General features: G+C 40.6%; 1 protein-coding gene across 1 annotated transcript in view; it reads right to left on the reverse strand.

Annotated features, from left to right (window-relative positions):
• The window catches only part of FARP1 (FERM, ARH/RhoGEF and pleckstrin domain protein 1), a 189735-nt gene that overhangs the window by 145407 nt on the left and 25449 nt on the right, over positions 1-18879 (reverse strand). Inside the window, exon 2 of the mRNA XM_010728654.3 lies at positions 17659-17854. Coding sequence (XP_010726956.1) covers positions 17659-17829 — 171 coding nt within the window. The 5' untranslated portion in view covers positions 17830-17854. The remainder of the gene's footprint in view (positions 1-17658; positions 17855-18879) is intronic.

Genomic DNA, 18879 nt, shown 5'->3' on the forward strand with positions numbered 1-18879 from the left:
AGCTATCATGTTTCTTATTTTTTTTCCAAATGACATCACAGGTAATTTTTTTTTTTAATCAACTTTTCTCATATCTGATTCTTAAATCTAGAACAAATTCTTTAAAATGCTATTCTTATTACATTCTTATTGCGTACAGGTTATTCGGATATAAAACAGATGGCCAAATTTTGAAATAAATAAACCACACAAAGCCCGACACCCTACCTTTTTTAGAAGGAAAATGGATAAAACACCCACAGATTTTAAAGGACTGAATATGCAATCAATATCCTGCTTAACCAGTGTGTTTGTGATGCGTTACCTGTTTCTGAGAGAACTGAATGCATGTGTTTCGAATATCCTCTCTGCTACCACAGATGTTTTCCTACAGCTGGAGTTCCAACCCTTACACTTACTTTACGGTAAGATTAGCCCTGCTGTGTATTCCTCCTTCCCCTCTTTCACACATAGATGGCTTTGAAGCCTCAAGCAGTTGGAAGTCTGAAAACAAGGGCTGAAATTCCTTCAACTTGCTAAGAGAAAGCTGAGCTGTATTATTTCCCTCTTTTCTAAGCAGCTGAAAACAACTGAAAAAGCACCATAAATTCCCAGCCCTTCTCACAACCTTTGTCCACTGAGCTCTACTAGTAGCTGAAGCAGGTCTGCAAGCTGCAAAACAAATTTGCAAGCAAAGAAAACACACTATGCTTGACAGTTTCTTTCATTATCTCAGCTAGTAGCTACATCTACATTATACACATAAGTACATAGGTACTTCTACATTTTTAATTGCTTCCAGCGTGACACTGCTTGCTCCCAATGGAAGTAAAGGAAAAACAGACCTCAGATGAATGTGCAAAAGGCTCAACCACCTCTGTATATAGTTCTGCTATTCTGAGGCATGTTGGTTATTTGCATCTAACACTGTCCAATAATCTTTAATCTTGTGAAGTAGACGAACAGCAACTAAGGCATGCTAAAAACAGCAACCATTATAACCTATAGTCTTAAACCAGTGCTGTAATCAGTTCACATAGGGGTCAAAAGCATCGTTTTAAGTAACACGTTTGATTCATGGTGAATGAACACACAAACATCAGAGCTTACTTCACTTTTTCCAGCTTGGGAAGGAAGAGTAAACTGATACCAGCATTCAGGTTTGGTTTTTTTCTGAACTCTCCATGAGAAGTCAATTAAAAAAAAAACAACAGGGAAAGCAATTCACAGCAGTATTTCCTACCTACCTTTAAAAAGCTCAATTTAGACCACACAGATACTTAGCCATCTTCATAATCAGAGACATGGGTCTTGGATGGTCTTGGACATGGAGGTTTACTACAACTACACATTCAACCAACTATAAATACATGGTGACAGAGCACTGGAAGAGTTTGCACAGAGAAGTTGTGTTGCGTTCAGAAGCCACCTGGATATGATCCTGGGCAAGCTGCTCTGGGTGGCCCTGCTTGAATAGCAGTGTGTGACCAGATGACCTGCCGAAGAAGCTCCTTTCCAAGCTCAACCATTCTGTGATGACATGAGACTCCATAACATGTACGTTTCAGATACCTGTGGAGTACCCAAAACTACACCTCTAAAACTACAAAGGAGCCTCAGCACTTAATTTTAATATCATCTTTACCTTCAGAACTTATAGTGCTCCTGGGAGAAGGTCTGTTATAAAATATAGCAGAGGTCACTGAACAGCATCTACAGAGAACTCAAATCTGGGTTGTACTTTGAGTCTATGCAACCCAGCAAGATTCCTTCATTACAGTACTGAAAACTTCCTCTCTTGGACTGTCAACTCCTGCATGTAAATGAGGAGTTTCGCTTTATCAGTTAACGGAGCATCCACACATAGTTTCTTGCAAGAGTTCATTCCAGGAAGCACACAGGGGCTAACAGGCTAGAAAACAACAGCCTCAGGACTGGCTTGGTTGAGATACTTGTAGTTCAGCATGTGTATCTGTTTCTTCACTAATTGGTTGTGGAGGGAAAATCTCTTAAAGCTGTTTTCACCTGCTAGCTTCTTTTGAAATGGATCATCAACTGGATAGTATCTCATGTTGTTTCAAAACTTGGCGTAATGAAACGGTGAGCCCTGTTCTAGTGCTCTCCCTCTGGTGTGCTTGCCAATTATAATGTGAATTCTTTTCCTTTCAATTATCTTCCTTGGTAGGCCACACTGTCGTCTGGACTTGAACTGGGCTCACTAGAAGAGGAAAGGATAATGAAAGAATATCGAAACTCTAAATCTTGTTACATCACTATTTTCAACAGCGGGACACCTCCCCTGTGCGTGCCGTTTCAGACAAGACAAATACCAGTGTAATTATTTTACTCGCTTGCAGCCCTTTCAGCAGGCAGATTCTTAAGCCATCCCAAAACATGGAGCCTTTTAGGTGGTAATTATGCGTACTAAAGTCAGTCCTTTGCCACTTTCCAGTTGGTGGCCTGGACAGACTTGAAAAGCGTGCTTTTTCCTTTATTTTTCTGGTTAAGGGCCCACCTAGTTAAAACACTGAAGGAGTCTGTGCCTTCCCTCTCCCCCTGTGAGCACAGCAGGCAGGCTGCCAGCTCCTTCTCCTCGGCTGTGAGGCAGAATAAGAACATCCTGCTGCAGCAGCCAGCTGGCTACCTTCTCCTGTCAGGGACTTAATATACTTCCATAAAGTATTCAACTGTTGCTGGATGAGAGACAGAGTGCTCCACAGTGCCTTCTTCTTCAAACAGCCCTCTTTCTTTACTAGCACAGACTAAATGGATGAAAGAACCATACGCAAAAGGAGCAGGAATGAGGATACCAACACAGCCTTCATTCTTTGGATAATCAAAAGTCACCTCCTTCATCTTAACCTTCAAACTAAACATTTCTACCCGGGACAAAGGCTCACATGATAGAAGTTCATGCAAACTGAAACAACTTTCAAGCTACTTACAACTTTTCTTGACTTCTCATTATACTTAGCTCAACCTTGGCTCAATAGAAGCTTTCTTGCACCACCGAGGGAAAATTTTCCACTCTCTAGTAGCAAACACAAGAAAACCCAAATATTTCCAATGTGGTTTTAAACATGAACATTCCCTTTCAACATCTCTATCTCAAACACTGCTTCACTGAGAAACTGAAAATGAAAGCAGAGAAGAAGAAGCAGGGCTGGCCTCATCAATTCTCCTTTTATTGCGGTGGCCCACAGATCAGTCAGGACTGGAATTTCTGCTGCCAATACAGCAAGCAGCTTATCTTTCTGGTAATTTGGCATTACCTTTTTGGTCAGCTCAGCTGGATGCTGGAAAGCATGCTTCAGCTGCTTTTGCCACTCTCCCTGCCCATCTGGAGAAGACAGCTGGTCCTGCAGGAGTCAGTGGACCACGGCATCATATACATGGCAGCTCTGCCCAGAAGAGCTGAAAGAGGACAGGAGTCTAGGAAAGAAGAAGTTGAGCCATGCAATAGGCTAAATGCGCTAGGAAAGTCACAGGGCTCCTGTACAAAAATTGGAGCAGCAGAGAGAGGCAGTGAGCAGAATTGAAGCCAAGCAGCAGACAAACTCCCTCTAGTCACATGGGACAGACAGATCGTGGTTAGGGACAAAATCCTATATCCTGACAATTCAAAACATTACACTGCCACTCTGACAAGCAGATCCAAAAAAAAATCTAAATAAATCCAAACTACTGTTCTTTATCACTTTGTTTTTTTTTTCCCCCCCAGAAGCCTGGGTTTGTTTTACTATCTCTGCAACTTGCAGCCTTCAAAAGTGTAGAGCTGGCTTAAGCTGATTTGCATCACTTTAAATTCATCACTTAATTCAGTTTTAAAAGTTAAGCATCCATTATTTCAGGGTGTCTGTGTTGATTTTTTGATACAGACTGTGCAGAGAATGCCTTGAGAGCAGTTCTGAGGAGAAGGACTTGAGGGTATCAGTTGATGAAAGAAGACTCAACATGAGCCAGCAATGCACACTTGCAGCCCAGAAGGCCAACTACATCCTGGGTTGCATCAAGAGAAGCATGACCAGGAGGTCAAGGGAGAAGATTCTGCCCCTCTGCTCTTGTGAGACTCCACCTGGAGTACTGCATCCAGGCCTGGGGCCCGCAATACAAGAAGGACATGGAGTTGCTAGAGAGGGTCCACAGGAGAGCCATGAAGCTGATCAGAGGTCTGGAGCACCTCCCCTATGAGGACAGGCTGAGAGAGCTGGGGCTCTTCAGCCTGAAGAAGAGAAGGCTCCGGGGCACTTTATAGTGGCCTTCCAGCACCTGAAGGGGGCCCACAGGAAAGCTGAGAGGGACTTTTTCTAAGGGCAGGTAACGACAGGATCAGAGGAAATGGCTTTAAACTGGAAGAGGGTAGATTTAGACTAGATATTAGGGAGAAATTCTTCACTGTGAGGGTGGTGAGACACTGGAACAGGTTGCCCAGTGAGGCTGTGGATGCCCCCTCCCTGGAAGCATTCAAGGCCAGGCTGGATGGGGCTGTGAGCAACCTGGTCTAGAGGGAGGCATCCCTGCCTGTAGCAGAGCGGTTGGAACTACATGATCTTAAAGATGCCTTCCAACCCAAACCATTCTTAGATTCTATGATTTGGTTGTTTTGGGCATTTTTATTGAAGATGTTTCCTCCCCCACCCCCCCCAGTATAAGCTTAAACGTTGTAATTTGTAAAAGATCTTTCTTCTGATATCTATATTGAATCTGCCAGAAATAAAGTCAGCCAGTCACTCTCTTTCTGCCATTGCACATGTGGCACAGGAAGTTATGCTATGACTGCACATGCAACTATATAGCTGTATAAACAACTGTGCCTTAACAGTATCTTAGCTACAGCTTTCAGTTCAAATTAATCATATTAACATAACAGACTTGCAATTAGCAGCAATTTTTAAGAGCTAACTCTCATTAACTCTCTGCTGCGCCTAAATATCTGATAGGAGGCAACTAAACATGGGAATGAGGAAGGGATCCCTGCTCTAGTTCTGGCACTTCACTGCACTGTGCAGTTACTGCTGCTTTGTAGTGCTTCTCCTTGAAGGGATGTGTCATGCTGTGCTGTTTAGGGCGTGGATGCATTAGATCACCAGTGCATCAAATACATGGAAAAATAAATAAATCTGGAAAGTTGCATTTTTATAAATGTATCGATTTTTTGGTTTCTCAAGATGCCCTACTCACCCAGCTCTCCCCTCATTCTTCCATCATGTCTTTGCAGCAATCACCAAGCAGACTTACCCTCCTACAAAGAGACTCATCTTCTTCACAAATCAATTTGCTACTCAGACTGTGACTGAAGAGATTATTGTTCACTAGAACACAAGCATTCCCAATAATAACTGGTTCATTTTTGTGTTTTGTAATTTAAGTAGAACAGCTCAAACCTTACAAAACAGAGATTAAGGAAACAAATGGATCACTTTAGAGTAGGTGAAAGAAAGTGAAATGAAAAATGAAAGCCAAAGCCATTGGTAACTTCTGTTCACCTGAGAAATACCAACAAGTGGATCTAATATCTATAAAGGATCTAATATCTATAAGTTTCCTGTAAGTAGTGCTCAGATGTTTGTGGAAGTGGGGCATAAGTTACTTATTTCCTTGAATGACACAATTCGCTATCAAACTAGCCAGGCAAACCCAAAACAAGCATCTCCTGTTAAAACAGCTGCCTCATCAGAAAAGGAAAATTTAAATGTTAACATGATAAGACATGAACCAAATAAAAAGCATTAGCTTAAGTTATTTGGTCCTTTTATACTACTTTATGGTCAGACTGACAAGTGCCATTTCATCAAAAATTTCAATCTTCAAGAAATTAAGGGGCCTTTGCCAGTGAATTAATGAACTTCTTAAGAGTGCTGAAGGAGTTAATTTTCAGTTTAACTCTCAGTAAAATTCTAGTGATGTCTCAAGCTCTGTTTGTTGTTTTTTTTTCCTTATTGTATAGTCATACCATCATAGACTCATTAAGGTTGGAAAAGACCTCTAAGACCATCTAGTGCAACCATCCACCTACCAGCAATATTGCCCACTAGCCATGTACTTACATGCTACATCCACCCTTTCCTTCAACCCTTACAGGGATGGTGACTCCAGCACCTCCCTGGTAGCCTGTTCCAGTGCCTCTCCACTCTTCCAGAGAAGAAATTCTTAACATCCAACTTGAACTTCCCCTGTCACAACGTGAGGTCATTCCCTTTCGTCCTATCGCTGTTATGTAGGAGAAGAGGCCAACTCCCACCTTGCCACAACCTCCTTTCAGGTTATTGTAGAGAGTGATAATGTCTCCTCTGAGCCTCCTCCGGACTAAAAAGGCACGTTCCTGTGTTCCCATGATAAATACCAATGTGAGAAGTTGAAAGCAATAACCCAGCCCAAAGGTTTACAGATGTTTATAAAAAGTCAGTGTCATACTGGAGAAACACCTGTGTGTGTACCAGCCCATTTATTAGTGTTAAACGACACAATGGCAAATAGGCAGCACGTTATAAGGTTTTGTTTATGCAGAGTCTGAAAGTAAGCATCAGCTTAGCCACACAGACGCAAACCTTATTCTACCAACTCTGCAGACGTGCAGCACATAACAAACTGCATAAACCAACAGGGGGACAAAATTAGCATTACAACAACACTCACTAGAACCAAAGTATGAGAACACTGTTTCATCAGTGCTCATCTACAGAATACTGTGCTCTGTGGGCATACTGAGGTTGTGGGTTTAGAAAAACGTAACTTTTACGTTAACTGTAAAAGAGAATTGTCTTTCATCATCGTGAGAAATTCCATCCTACATTAAAGAAGTGCAGAGTAGGAAAAATAAAAAATAAATCAAAATATATACAACCACTTAGTTCTGAAGAAACTCTTTGCACTACACGTTAATCTGTCATAATTTTGCTGTTGAACTCTTCTCTAATCTCAGTCTTTTTCAAACATTTTTACAGGTTCAAATACATCATATACGTAGTTGATTGCCTTTTTTTTTTTGGAGATGTGATGAAATCTTCTGAGTCCATATTCCAAGAGATCTCTGACTCTGAAATAAGCCCTTCTCATTTTCCAAATGACATCACATTTATGTTTGAAACACAGCCACATCTATTTAGGAACCAAGGCAGTTCAGTACAGCAAAGGTGTTAACTGACCCATCAAAGGATCATTCCCTAAGCCCAGGAAAATGCTGAACTGTTTCCTCTGTAACCTTTTCCACTTCTCCTGGCTAAACTGTGCATATGTGATCTTCCCTCTAACGAAATGTAAGTAGTACAGATTGGAAATGCTCTGCAGAGAGGTGACCTTTCTTCTGAAAGGTATATACCTGTTCAAAGTTATTTATTTCATGAAACAGACACAAAAAGGAACAGCAATGCAGTTCCAAAGACTCAGCTTATGTTAAGTGAAACAAGACTATCCTCTCTTAATTCTGTTTTACTATTAACAGCAATCCAGTTTGACTTAGTTCAAAAAGTTTGAAATTCCACATCTGGTATAAATCTAGAAGGATTTCTCGACATTTTCAGCATTGTTTTTTTTTTGCTGTTGTTGACTTTTTTAAGCAGCTACAGCTATGAAGTCCCCCCCTGTTCACAAATCCTGCTTTCCTGCAGCCTGATGTTTCTACCTTGCTCTTCTTCAGACTGCTTCATTCAGCTTGAATGTGCTATTCCAATCATCTTGAATTTTAGTTTTAGATGTTTCCATAGACCTTCAAGGGTCTAATTAAAGGGTCCAATTAAAAACCTGAATGGTTTGACAAACTCTAGAACAGAAGCAAGCTTAAAACATCTCATTTATGAACAACAGTTCATCTAACAAGGGTTAGATGAGATGGCAGTTAGAGGACAGAAGGGAATAAAACCAAGCATCAGTAATATGTAAAGAAACACTAAAATACCGAGAGTCCTTTAAAAGCAAAAAATGTCCCCTTTATTCATTAAAAACAAGCTTCTGAAAACTACACAGCATCCAAACACAAATACTGTCCATCATCTACTAAATGGAGATTATTTCAAATAAGCTCACTGAGAACCACATGAAGGTATTATGGTATGAGAGCAGCACCAGACTTATAAAAGCAAAGTAAATTGAAGATCAAAAGAAAGGACTCCAGGATCAATCAGAAAACAAGGTGAGAAGGCAACACTGAAAGAAAGAAATAAGGAAAAAAACTGCCTGCTGCTGTGTATTGCATGAATATCTTGCCCATGTACATCCAAAAAATCCAAGGGCATCCTAGCCTGTAACAGAAATAGTGTTGCCAGCTGGAGCAGGAAGGTGATTACCTCTCTGTACTCAGCACTGAAGAGGCCACACCTTGAGTACTGTGTTCAGTTTTGAGCCCCTCACTACAAGAAAGAAATGAGGCCCTCAAGCGTGTCCAGAGAAGGGCAGCAAAGCTGGCGAGGGGCCTGCACAAACCTTATGAGGAGCTGCTGAGGGAACTGAGATTGTTTAGTTTGGAGAAGAGGAGGCTCAGGGGAGACCTGACTGTCCTCTACAATTATCTGAGGGAAGGTTATGGCAAGGTGGGGTTGGCCTCTTCTTCCACTTAATTAGTGATAGGATGAGAGGGAATGGCCTCACATTCTGCCAGGGGAGATTCAGGCTGGATATTAGGAAAAATTTCCTCTCCAAAAGAATGGAGGCACTGGAACGGGCTGCCCAGGGAGGTGGTGGAATCATCGTCCCTGGAGGTGTTCAAGAAATACTGAGATGTTGTACCGAGGGACATGGTTTAGTGGGGAAATACTGGTGGTAGGTGGACAGTTGGAACTGGATGATCTTGGAGGTCTTTCCCAATCTTGTTGATTCTACGATTCCATGAATATTTGCATCTGCCAGCAGGCCATCAAAAAGCAAATTGGAACTAAGTCATAATTCACAATTTGCTATTTATATTCTGGCAGTGTTATGTTTGTGCAATTTCTATCAGTTAAAGCCTCCTTTTAAGGGGTGTGAATAAGAAAGAGAGATATTGTAATCTACTTCTGCTGCTGCTGTTTATATTTGTTACCAGGCACTCGTGCATCACTTTTTATTCAAAATTGACATATTTATCCAGGAATGACTTTAACACAGTAGCCTTATTCAGATAGCTACAAAGACCTTGGCAGACATTTCCAGCCATGCGTTTTATGTGATTTATGCACTGTCATGTAAAAAGCAATATTTAATTGTGTGTACGTGCTGTAATCACAGCCTTGTCAAGGCATCCCATTGGAGCAATGGAGACAAGTTGACAGCTAAGCAGCCCACTACTAAGCCTTCTAAAGTTCTTTAAACCTGGGAACTGGTTGGAACCCCTTTAGAGAGTACCAGATTCGTCTTGCAGATGAATGTGGATGAGAACTTAATTATCTCATTACAGAGAAATTCTTCAGTTTTGTGCACATCTAAAGTGATGGACTCTTGCTCCCCTGAACAGCCTAACATGTGATTTGTAGTAACAGCATCCTGACATTGTACTAAAGAAGGAAGTCACTGTCACAGTGAAGGTGGTTGAAGACCTAGGAGGAGATATGATCAGGACTCAAAAATTTTTCTGCACTGCTATCTCCCATTAGTCTGGAGAATATCAATAACAAGGCATTGAACCACTAGTTGCAAAGGAGCTGCAGAAAGGCAAAGAGGACAAGGAGGATAAGCAATAAAGGTATGTTTAATTGCCAAGCAAAGAAGCACTAGAATGCAAACCAATATAAAGTCAGATACTTATACATTATAATGGTTGGAGTACCATAGCACATTTGTTCTCTCTTTCATCTTTGCAGCTTTGTATGACTACAGCAGCTTCGCTCAAATCTGAAGCACTGCCAGGACAACCCTGCATCTTTCCTCCCCCTCTGCTGTACCAACACAGGCATCAACCTCATATTGTAGTAAGCTGCTGGTTCCATCTAAGCTAATGAAAATGAAGCTTTTTATGCAGGATTGGCCCTGTGAGCAGCTTTAGCACAGGCCCAGACAAGCATCTCTGCCAGTGCAGCAGGGAGATGGGTCAACATCACCTCCAGCAGCTGCTGAGGCTGCAGCTCCATCAGCTCAGCTGCCCAGGCATCCTGCAGACACAGGGAGCTAGAGAGAGCTTGTGGCAGAGCTGAGGTCTGAGAAAAGAAAAAGCACAGGATGAAGCCTGATAATCACACGGGCATAAAGCCCACAGACTAATATCCCAAGCTAAATGGCACAGAAAGACTGCATGCAGAGCAAAGAACCAAGAGCAGACAAACCTGGAGAGAGGCACTTCAACAGCTTGTGTTAGCATCAGGCAAAAATTGTTAACACGTGACCATATCCAACAACAATGCACTGAAAGCAGAAGGAATGGACAATTTATAAAATTTTGCTACTATTTTATTCTGCATTGCTCAAGCCTTTGTTTATACAAACTGCTTTCCACTCTGTTCAAAACAATGGAAGACAGCAACTGAAAAGGGATTCTGTGATAAAAGTACCTTCAACTCTCAAACAGGCGAGAGAATAAGTTACAGGGAGATTTGCTTTTACCTGAAATCCAAGTTACTGAAATTCAGTGCTCTGAATGGCCATTCATTGAGCTGCGTGATACAATCACATACCAGTGATGCTTCACATCTGATCCCAAGTTCCTTGATCTTTTGCTCAAGTTTTAGTGCAAGAGCATAAGCTGTGTGTGCTTTGAAATGCCTTAAGTCTAACATGAGACTGTACTCTTGCAAAGCATCATCCTTACACTGCCATTCCTTAGCTGCAGACAACACGGCTATTTAAACAATCATGCTCAGGGGAAGGGTGGGGGGAGGAAGGGGGAAGGCAGCTATTTTCACCCAAAGCTTATCTAGCTCATTTATTATGTCCTTGTAGAGCATATGGCTAGAAGCAAAGACAACTGCTTTTCATACAGAGCTTAAGGAAAATAACCTAAGCTTGACCACCTTTTTGAGCAAAGAATGGGCTTAAGTAAATTAATGGTGGCATGCGTTTGCACCACTGCAGCACAGCACTAATGCACCATTCCTCCAAAGCATGCTTTGCTTTGCAGCTTCCCTGTTACAACCAGGAGAGAGTAAAGCAGCACTATGGCAGGTATTACGTATCCACCAGCATAGCAGGCCACCTACCAGACACAGAGAAGACTCACTGCTTCCCATGGATAGGGGTTAAAAGGAAACAAGGGAAGGTGTGCAACAACTTAGGTGCCTAGATGATAAATGAAGATCAAGCAATTGCCCTATGCTCCCCTTACAGGGATATACAAGCAACTCCAGGGAGCAATTAATCTTGTCCTAAAACACGAATCTGAGTCGGGGATGATGAACAGCCTGTTGAAGGTACCATGTTTTCACCATGTTTTCACCCTTAACTAGGAAGCAATGAGTGATTAGTTGAGAGTCTGACATCAAGTTTTAAAATCTTTAAAGCCAGAACAGACAACTCTCACTCTCAGAGGGAAAGAAGGAAGCAGAAACAGCTCAGCTCCCCTCCTTCCTCTGACCCACATAAGAACATCCCTCCCGATACACCGTGAGCAGAAAATCAGAGAATCATAGAATCACCAATCAACCAAGGCTGAAAAAGACCTCCAAGACCATCCAGTCCAACCATCCACCTACCATCAGTATTTCCCCAATAAGCCATGTCCCTTAGTACAACATATAAATGTTTCATGATCATCTCCAGGGACAGTGACTCCACCACCTCCCTGGGCAGCCCGTTCCAGCACCTGACCACTGTTCGGAGAAGAAATTTTCCTAATATCCAACCTGAACCTCCCCTGGTGCAACTTGAGGTCATTCCCTCTAGTTCTACTGCTAGCTACATGGGAGAAGAGGCCAACCCCCACTTTGCCATAACCTCTTTTCAGGTAATTGTAGAGAGCTATAAGGACTCTGCTGCATCTCTCTCTACACTTCAGTAACGACCCACTCACCCGCTCAGTCTGAAAATGCACTGGATTTGTTAGCAATTACAATTACATTTCCACTCATTGTGTTCATTCTACAGAATACTGTAACAATAAAACCAGCAAACTATGAAAAACAAACATTTAAAAAAACCCAGCATTTTAAAACAGTCTGCTTCTTCAGGTTATAGAATTTTGCTTCCAAATAATTTTCTATTTTCAAAAAGACATAAATTATTACCACAAGTAACCAAAAATTCATAGAATCATAGAATCACAAGGTTGGAAAGGATCTACAAGAACATCTAGTCCAGCCGTCCTTCCATTACCATTGCTACCAAAAGCTTCTAAGCCATATCTCGTAACTCCTCACCCAGACAATCCTCACCTCATTCCTGCCTTTCAACAAGGACATTCTAATCATCTTTGGAAAAAAAAAATCAGTTTACTGGGTGTTCCCTAATACTCTTCTGTGAAAAACGTAACTGACGTGTTCCAGAATTAGAAAAAAAATGTTTTCCTTACAACTTCAGAACATCCAGTGGGGTTGGTGTGACAATCAGTTAATGTTTAAATGCTTGATTTCCACTGCAAATAGACTGACAGTGATAGGCAAATAATTTCAGTCATGTGAAGAAAAGAAAGTCTCAGGGTGATGAATAACTGACATCCGACCTGCTGTTCATTTCCTAAGCTGCAAAAAAATGCACTTCATATAACAGTTGAAGCTGCCTAAGAAAGCATAAAACACTGTTTCATGTTTCTGCAGTGCCTTATTGTCTGACGTCCTTTTGAAATCGCTGTTTTGTTCTGAGAAACTTTAATGGTTATAATATGTGTATTGAGGAGAGGGGTAAATATCTAGGATGGAGCAATTAGCACAGCCCATAAATGTTATGGAAAATAACGTATGCATTTATAAAATGTAGCTGAAATTTCTTAACAGACTAACACGATATCTGCGCAAATTTTAAGACAGCACACATAATGTTTGTTGTTAAGTATTGAGAGCTTTTAACATGAAACTTTTCCTGACATAATTACACCAGCCTGAAGTTGGCTGGGAGTACCCTTAACAGAAGGTACTTTCCCCACAAAGGGAATATGAGCCACCTTTATATGGTTGCACAAACAAACAAAACCAACCAACCAAAATCCCCACACCAGACCATGAGCCTTAAGAAATACAGCCCAAGCAGGATTATGAGGTCTTTTTTTCTTCAAAAGACTGAGCATGAGGCACAGAAATTCCCTGCCAACACACAACATCTGAACTCCAGTGGAAGATAAATACTCGTAGACCAAGACCGTTTGGTCTTTATTCTCAGATCTTCTAAAAGAAGTCTTTCTCCTCTTCTGAGAAAGCAAATAGAAACGAAATGTTTACAGCTGATGTTTACTAAGGATTATACCCTCACCCGCTTTCTATTAAGAGACTCCTTTCCTTTAATAAACCAGGTGTTAATCCCTCAAAGTGAATGACATTTTCCAAGCCTGCGTATTTCACTAAGCTTGAACACATTCTGAGGGAAAGACAGTTTACATGAGACAGAAAACAGATGTTTAATAAACTGCGGTAATCTGACAGGCAAGCATGTTTTGGTCTTTCCAAAAGACAGCCACAACAAGGAAGCAACTATTTTCTTTCAGACACAATAAAGAGGAGTGTGGTTTGCTTTTGATTAAAGAGACCAGAGCTTTACTGAGAGAAAAACCCTCACCTCCTGTGATATACTTTGATCTCACCTTTGATGCTAAAGGAAAAAAAAAACAGCTCTGACTTTCTGTTTAGCACCAACAGTATCATTCCAGTCAAATCAGCACCATTCACTCCCAGACTCTGATACGACCGGTGACAGGCATCACATCAGTCATGGTTAAACCTGGTCTGAGTCACTGACTCATCACAGCAGCTTCACATGAGAATCAGTAACACCTTCAGCATCACTTGGAAAGGAACAGCACTGATTCTTTCTGCTTAAGAGTAGTTTTCAAGCAGATTCTGTTCATTTTTATTAACGCTTCAGCGCCAGAAATAATATCAATTTCGTAGTGGCATAAACGTTAAGATGTTGGTATTTTATTTTTTTTTCCAGAATGATCTTCAGTAAATACAACCATCAGCTATTTTTGCTGTCCTTTAAAACTTAACTTCTTATTATATAAACTGATTTGAACCTAAAGGAGAGATCAGGTTAAAAAAAATATATAGGAAAATACATTATTCTTGTTGCTTTAATAAAATCAACTCCATTCTCTTCAAACTAACTAAATATAAAACTGAACACAATACAAGCAGAACTGTACATTCCTACATCTCTTATATAATACAAAACCTCTATTTGTTGTGTTTCGTAAGCCATACAGTTGAAGTGTCAACCTTTCAAAAAATGCCCTAGATCTACCTGGATACAATTATCATTATGTGTACCAATGTGAAAAAATGCTCTTCCTCCTTTACGTTAGTCATTTTGGTGAAAGCTGTTGTCCACTCACATAGTGAAAAAAAGGACTGCATTTGCTTATTCCATCAGATAGTCATAACAGCCAATCATCAGCCGAATTTTGGATCTCCGAGCACCTCCAATTAACGTGCCTAACTAATTTTTTAATTTTTCAGCAAACATAGCCTAATCAGAAGACATACTTAAAAGATAAAAGAAAAAAAAAAAAAAAAAGAAAGAAACAGAAATTGATTACACATTTGCATGCAGCCCATTCATAGAGCCACCACCATGGCCAACAGCTCCAAGCACCGTGTGGGCATTAGCCTTGAGCAAGAGGCCTGATTTTCAGGCACCAACCACCTATTACTGCAGCCGAAGCCAACTCTTGTCTAGGAGTCCAGGACAGATTTACAGGCCCATACTAATACAAGCTGGACATGGTATAATTAGATAGCACCAAAACACAAAAGCTGGTCAAGGCTTCTCCGTAGTGAAGGTGAAACAGCAGTAGTTACTTCACTTTTAACCAGCAGCACTGGTGAGAAGCATGGAAGTAGGCATGCTTTTCTGCTGTTATGTACAGAGCAGACAAATCTCAAAGATTCTGCTCTAATAACATCGGTTATTTGCATATGGTGGGAGAAAAGGTATTGCCTAAGTGCAATGGGATTTAATCTTGTCCACTAGAAGATAATTAAAACACAAAACCCATAGAACAAGACATGAAAAAGATCACATGGGCTAAGACTCTGTTCCAATTTTAACTAATGGGTAGGCTGATGATACAACAAAAGAAATTCTAGGAGTAGCAAGGAAGGAGGACTAGGCAGATGGATAGTCCCAATTATTTTACTTCTGTCTCGGAGGTCAGCAAGGAGAAGCACCGGTGTTGGTTTCTATTTTTACAGAGTTCACAAGCAAACAGTAAAGTGGCATAACAAAATTCATGCCTTCCTACAAAGTACAGAGTAAGCAGCCATAAAACCAGTCAAAGTTTGGTCTATTTGCTAACAGAGAAAATAACATCCAGCAAAACTTCTGAAGCTGTGAGAAACAATAGCTTATCAGTTTATCCTCATACTGTATTTGGAAGGTTTAGCCAGGAGCTGAAGTTTCAGAAAAAGCAGTTCAGACCCCCAGTAGTGCAAAAAGCTTTTACTTCACTAAAAAGCAAACGCACAGATGTGCTCAGATATATACATTTAACATCTCCTGCCATAGCCATACTTGCTGCTCCTAAAATATTTTGTTGAAATGGCATCACTTTCTTTTTTCTCTGTATACTGCACCAATCTGGTAACAAAAAAAAAAAGAAAAAAAGCATGCTTATGAATGAGAACATGGCTTTTTCAACATGAATAAAAAATTTGTATGTATTGGAAAAAAAATCCACTTCTATGAGATGGAACTAAAAAATTAATGCCTTTTAGAGTAGGCTGAAAATCATGTTTATAGTTCCATTTGGCTACGCATAACTTGGAGACGAAAAGCTTCAGGAATCTGCTCCAAATATTCTGCATATTTCAGAAGTTCTGATTTTAAAACCAATTGGACTCTCATTGAATGGACGTAGTTATGAAGTAAATGTCTGAGGAAATATTCACACTGAAGTGATCTGAATGGTTGTTACAACCTAGGTCTTCCAGAAGCCACTTATGTTTATAAACAGAGAGAAATCTGGGAGTCTTCTAATACTGAAGGTGGAAAAAAAATGTTTTCTCAAACTGCCAGAAGCAAAGCTAGAGTTATACAGCTGTACTGCAGCCACCTGTTACTCACGCTTCCTTCTACACAATTTAATGATTGGGATTTGATCTGAAAATAGCTCTTAGTAAATGTTTGTTAAAGAGCATTATAAACTTTAATTAATTGTGTTATTTCCCAAGAGTTTTTGAAAGCTTTTAACAGCTAGGAAAATAAAATCATCACCTCTCTGTCATTTCTCGGAATTTGTAGTATATACAACATGCTGCAAAATTCTCATCAGAATGTGATATTTTAAACGAGAGCTGTATTTTCGGACAGTAATTTGTACTCCAAAACTACTGATTTTACTCTGCTCACTGTAGATATGCAGCAGGCATTCTGAAGGGTGCAAAACCATAACAAGCTGCTATACAGGTGACCCTTTCAATTTGTGACAATGCTGTTTACAAATACGTGTCTGGAGAGTTTTCTTTCTACTGCAAGAAATTCTAAGACTGCCTATGCAGTTCCAGTCAGATCACAAACAGCAGCAGAGAGCAGCTCAAAAGGCACGCGCATGTACACACCCACAAAACAAAAAACACCTTACAAACAAGGAAAACTGAATTTTTATGTGGATTTTCCTAATCATAACTCTTTCAGCTTTAATACAGGGATAACATTTCACCAGTGAGCATAAGCAATTTTATACAGCAGTACACATGTGAGCTCTACACATCTCGATGGTTACTCCTCATTTCACAAAAGGGAAAACTGAGCCAAAGAAGGCATGGAGGTTACTATGGCAACATAAAACGCACGTAACAAAGGATGAAATTTGAACTCAGGTTTCCAGTTTCCTATTCACTGAATGTCGAGAACTTTGGAACACATACATTCCTCTTTCATAACAGCAACGGTGTTCAACAGTCTTACCGTGTTTATCACCTGAGTGCAGCATGTTAAAGTCATTAATGGTTGCTAACAGTTAGATAGTATAAAACATCACTGTTACTGTGTTACTGTATCAAAATTAATTCAAACTTATTGCTCTGATCACGAACACAGACAGAAGAGCAATAGTAACTGTTTGCGCACTTGGCAAGTACAAACCTAGATTAACATCAGCAGATGTGAACGCAGAGAGAAACTTTAGATGGGGTAGCTTTGATTCTTTCCCTGCCCTCATTGCGTGTATGAGCACTTGGTGCCTGTATGAGTGATAAACTGGTGATAACTTTGATGATTTCAAGTTACCACTGTCAGTAATTGCCAGAGGGCTGGAAAATAAAAGTCATCTAGTGCTATAGTTTACTAGATCAAGAGCACAAGAACACCAAGGAAATACATCAAGTATTCAGAAAGTAGGGGAAGCCAGTGATGTAATATGTGAACAGAGAAAAAAACACCAAAGACAATCACTTCCTTTGAAGCTGTTCAAGCAGAAACCAAATACTAACTGTAATTTACAATTCACTTAACTGTTTAACATTATTCTGTTGCATTCATCATATATTTAACACTGATATAGCTGCCATCTTCTCTACTAGAAGAATCCATTAACCAAAAAATTGCAGAGCAGAAATAAAAAGAGAACTGGTTTTAAACCATGCATTTTGAGAAATGTTTCAACAATCCTTAGCCACCCAACCCTCATATCCTTACCGGAACTTCAAAAGTTTCTTGCGTGTCATCCAGCATCTGAATTTTGATGGAGATGAGTTTTCCTGGAGGTATCAGAGGTGGTTTCTGTCCATGCTCCAAGGTACTGATCCCAGCATTCTCCTGAGCTCCTAACCGGGATCCTGCTGTTGGCCTCTGCTCTGTTTCACCCATGTTTAGATAGAAACGTTTCTTATATCTGATAAGGGAAGAAAGGCAAAGACGACTGTATCACTTGCAAGTAACAGCTGTTGCGTGTACGCATTATGATATATGTACTTAAAACTGATATACCACCAAGCACCCTTAGCATGAAGCAATACTGTCCTCAATATATTTTTATATATCATATAAGGACAGGAAAACCAGGCAAACTTCACACTTTTCAAAATACAGAGATTAATCACCTGCTGGGGTAAGGAAGACAGTCCAGCTGTGGTACCACACAATGAGAAAAGAGAAATAGTCCTTCTCTCTTGGAAAATGCAACGAGACCACAATGGAAACAGATACTGTGATACAACCTAGTTTGCAGTACGTTATGCTAACTTTATATACTTGCAAATCGGGCTGTCAGAACTGTGTGGAAGACGAGGAGCAGATGAGCAGCTCACCACCTGCTGAGCACCCTTCCCTCTTGGCCATATCAGCACTTTCTCTTTTGTTCCTTCCAGTCTCCCCCAGCCCTTTTGCACTTCCACCTTGCTTGGGGCTCAGTGAAGCAGGAAAGAAGAAGGGGTACAAGATGACCCCAATTATATGGCCTCAATATCATGTTTCCTTCAGGGACTAGCTCTGCTCTAGAATACAAAGCCTAATGCGATCCCAATGGTAGGTCAAGGACTGTGAGAATAGGCCATGGAAGGTCTAGAAAAAGTCAGAGCAATGTCACTAATAGAGAAAAACAAGGTTCCCAGCCTTGCTATGGTTCCTCACAGAGTCCTTTAAGAAGCAAGAGAACCTCAAGGAACGTCCCATGTTGACAGAAGGCTCCACCATTACCAGTTCACCAGCACAGCTCACTGACAAGGGATGTCTTCTTAGCATCCACAGAAAGAAACCTCTGGCTCACTAATTTTGTTTCCATGCAGCTTTTGCACTACATTACGCAGTGCATCTCTGCCAAATAAATATTCTATCCTAGAAAGGGAGCCTACCTCCAACAATGATTCAGCGTGATTTTTCATTATCTGGCACAGTTTTCAACCTTTTTTTTTTTTTTTT

This window comes from Meleagris gallopavo, chromosome 1, assembly GCF_000146605.3.
Source record: "Meleagris gallopavo isolate NT-WF06-2002-E0010 breed Aviagen turkey brand Nicholas breeding stock chromosome 1, Turkey_5.1, whole genome shotgun sequence".
In the NCBI taxonomy this organism is placed as follows: Eukaryota; Metazoa; Chordata; class Aves; order Galliformes; family Phasianidae; genus Meleagris; species Meleagris gallopavo.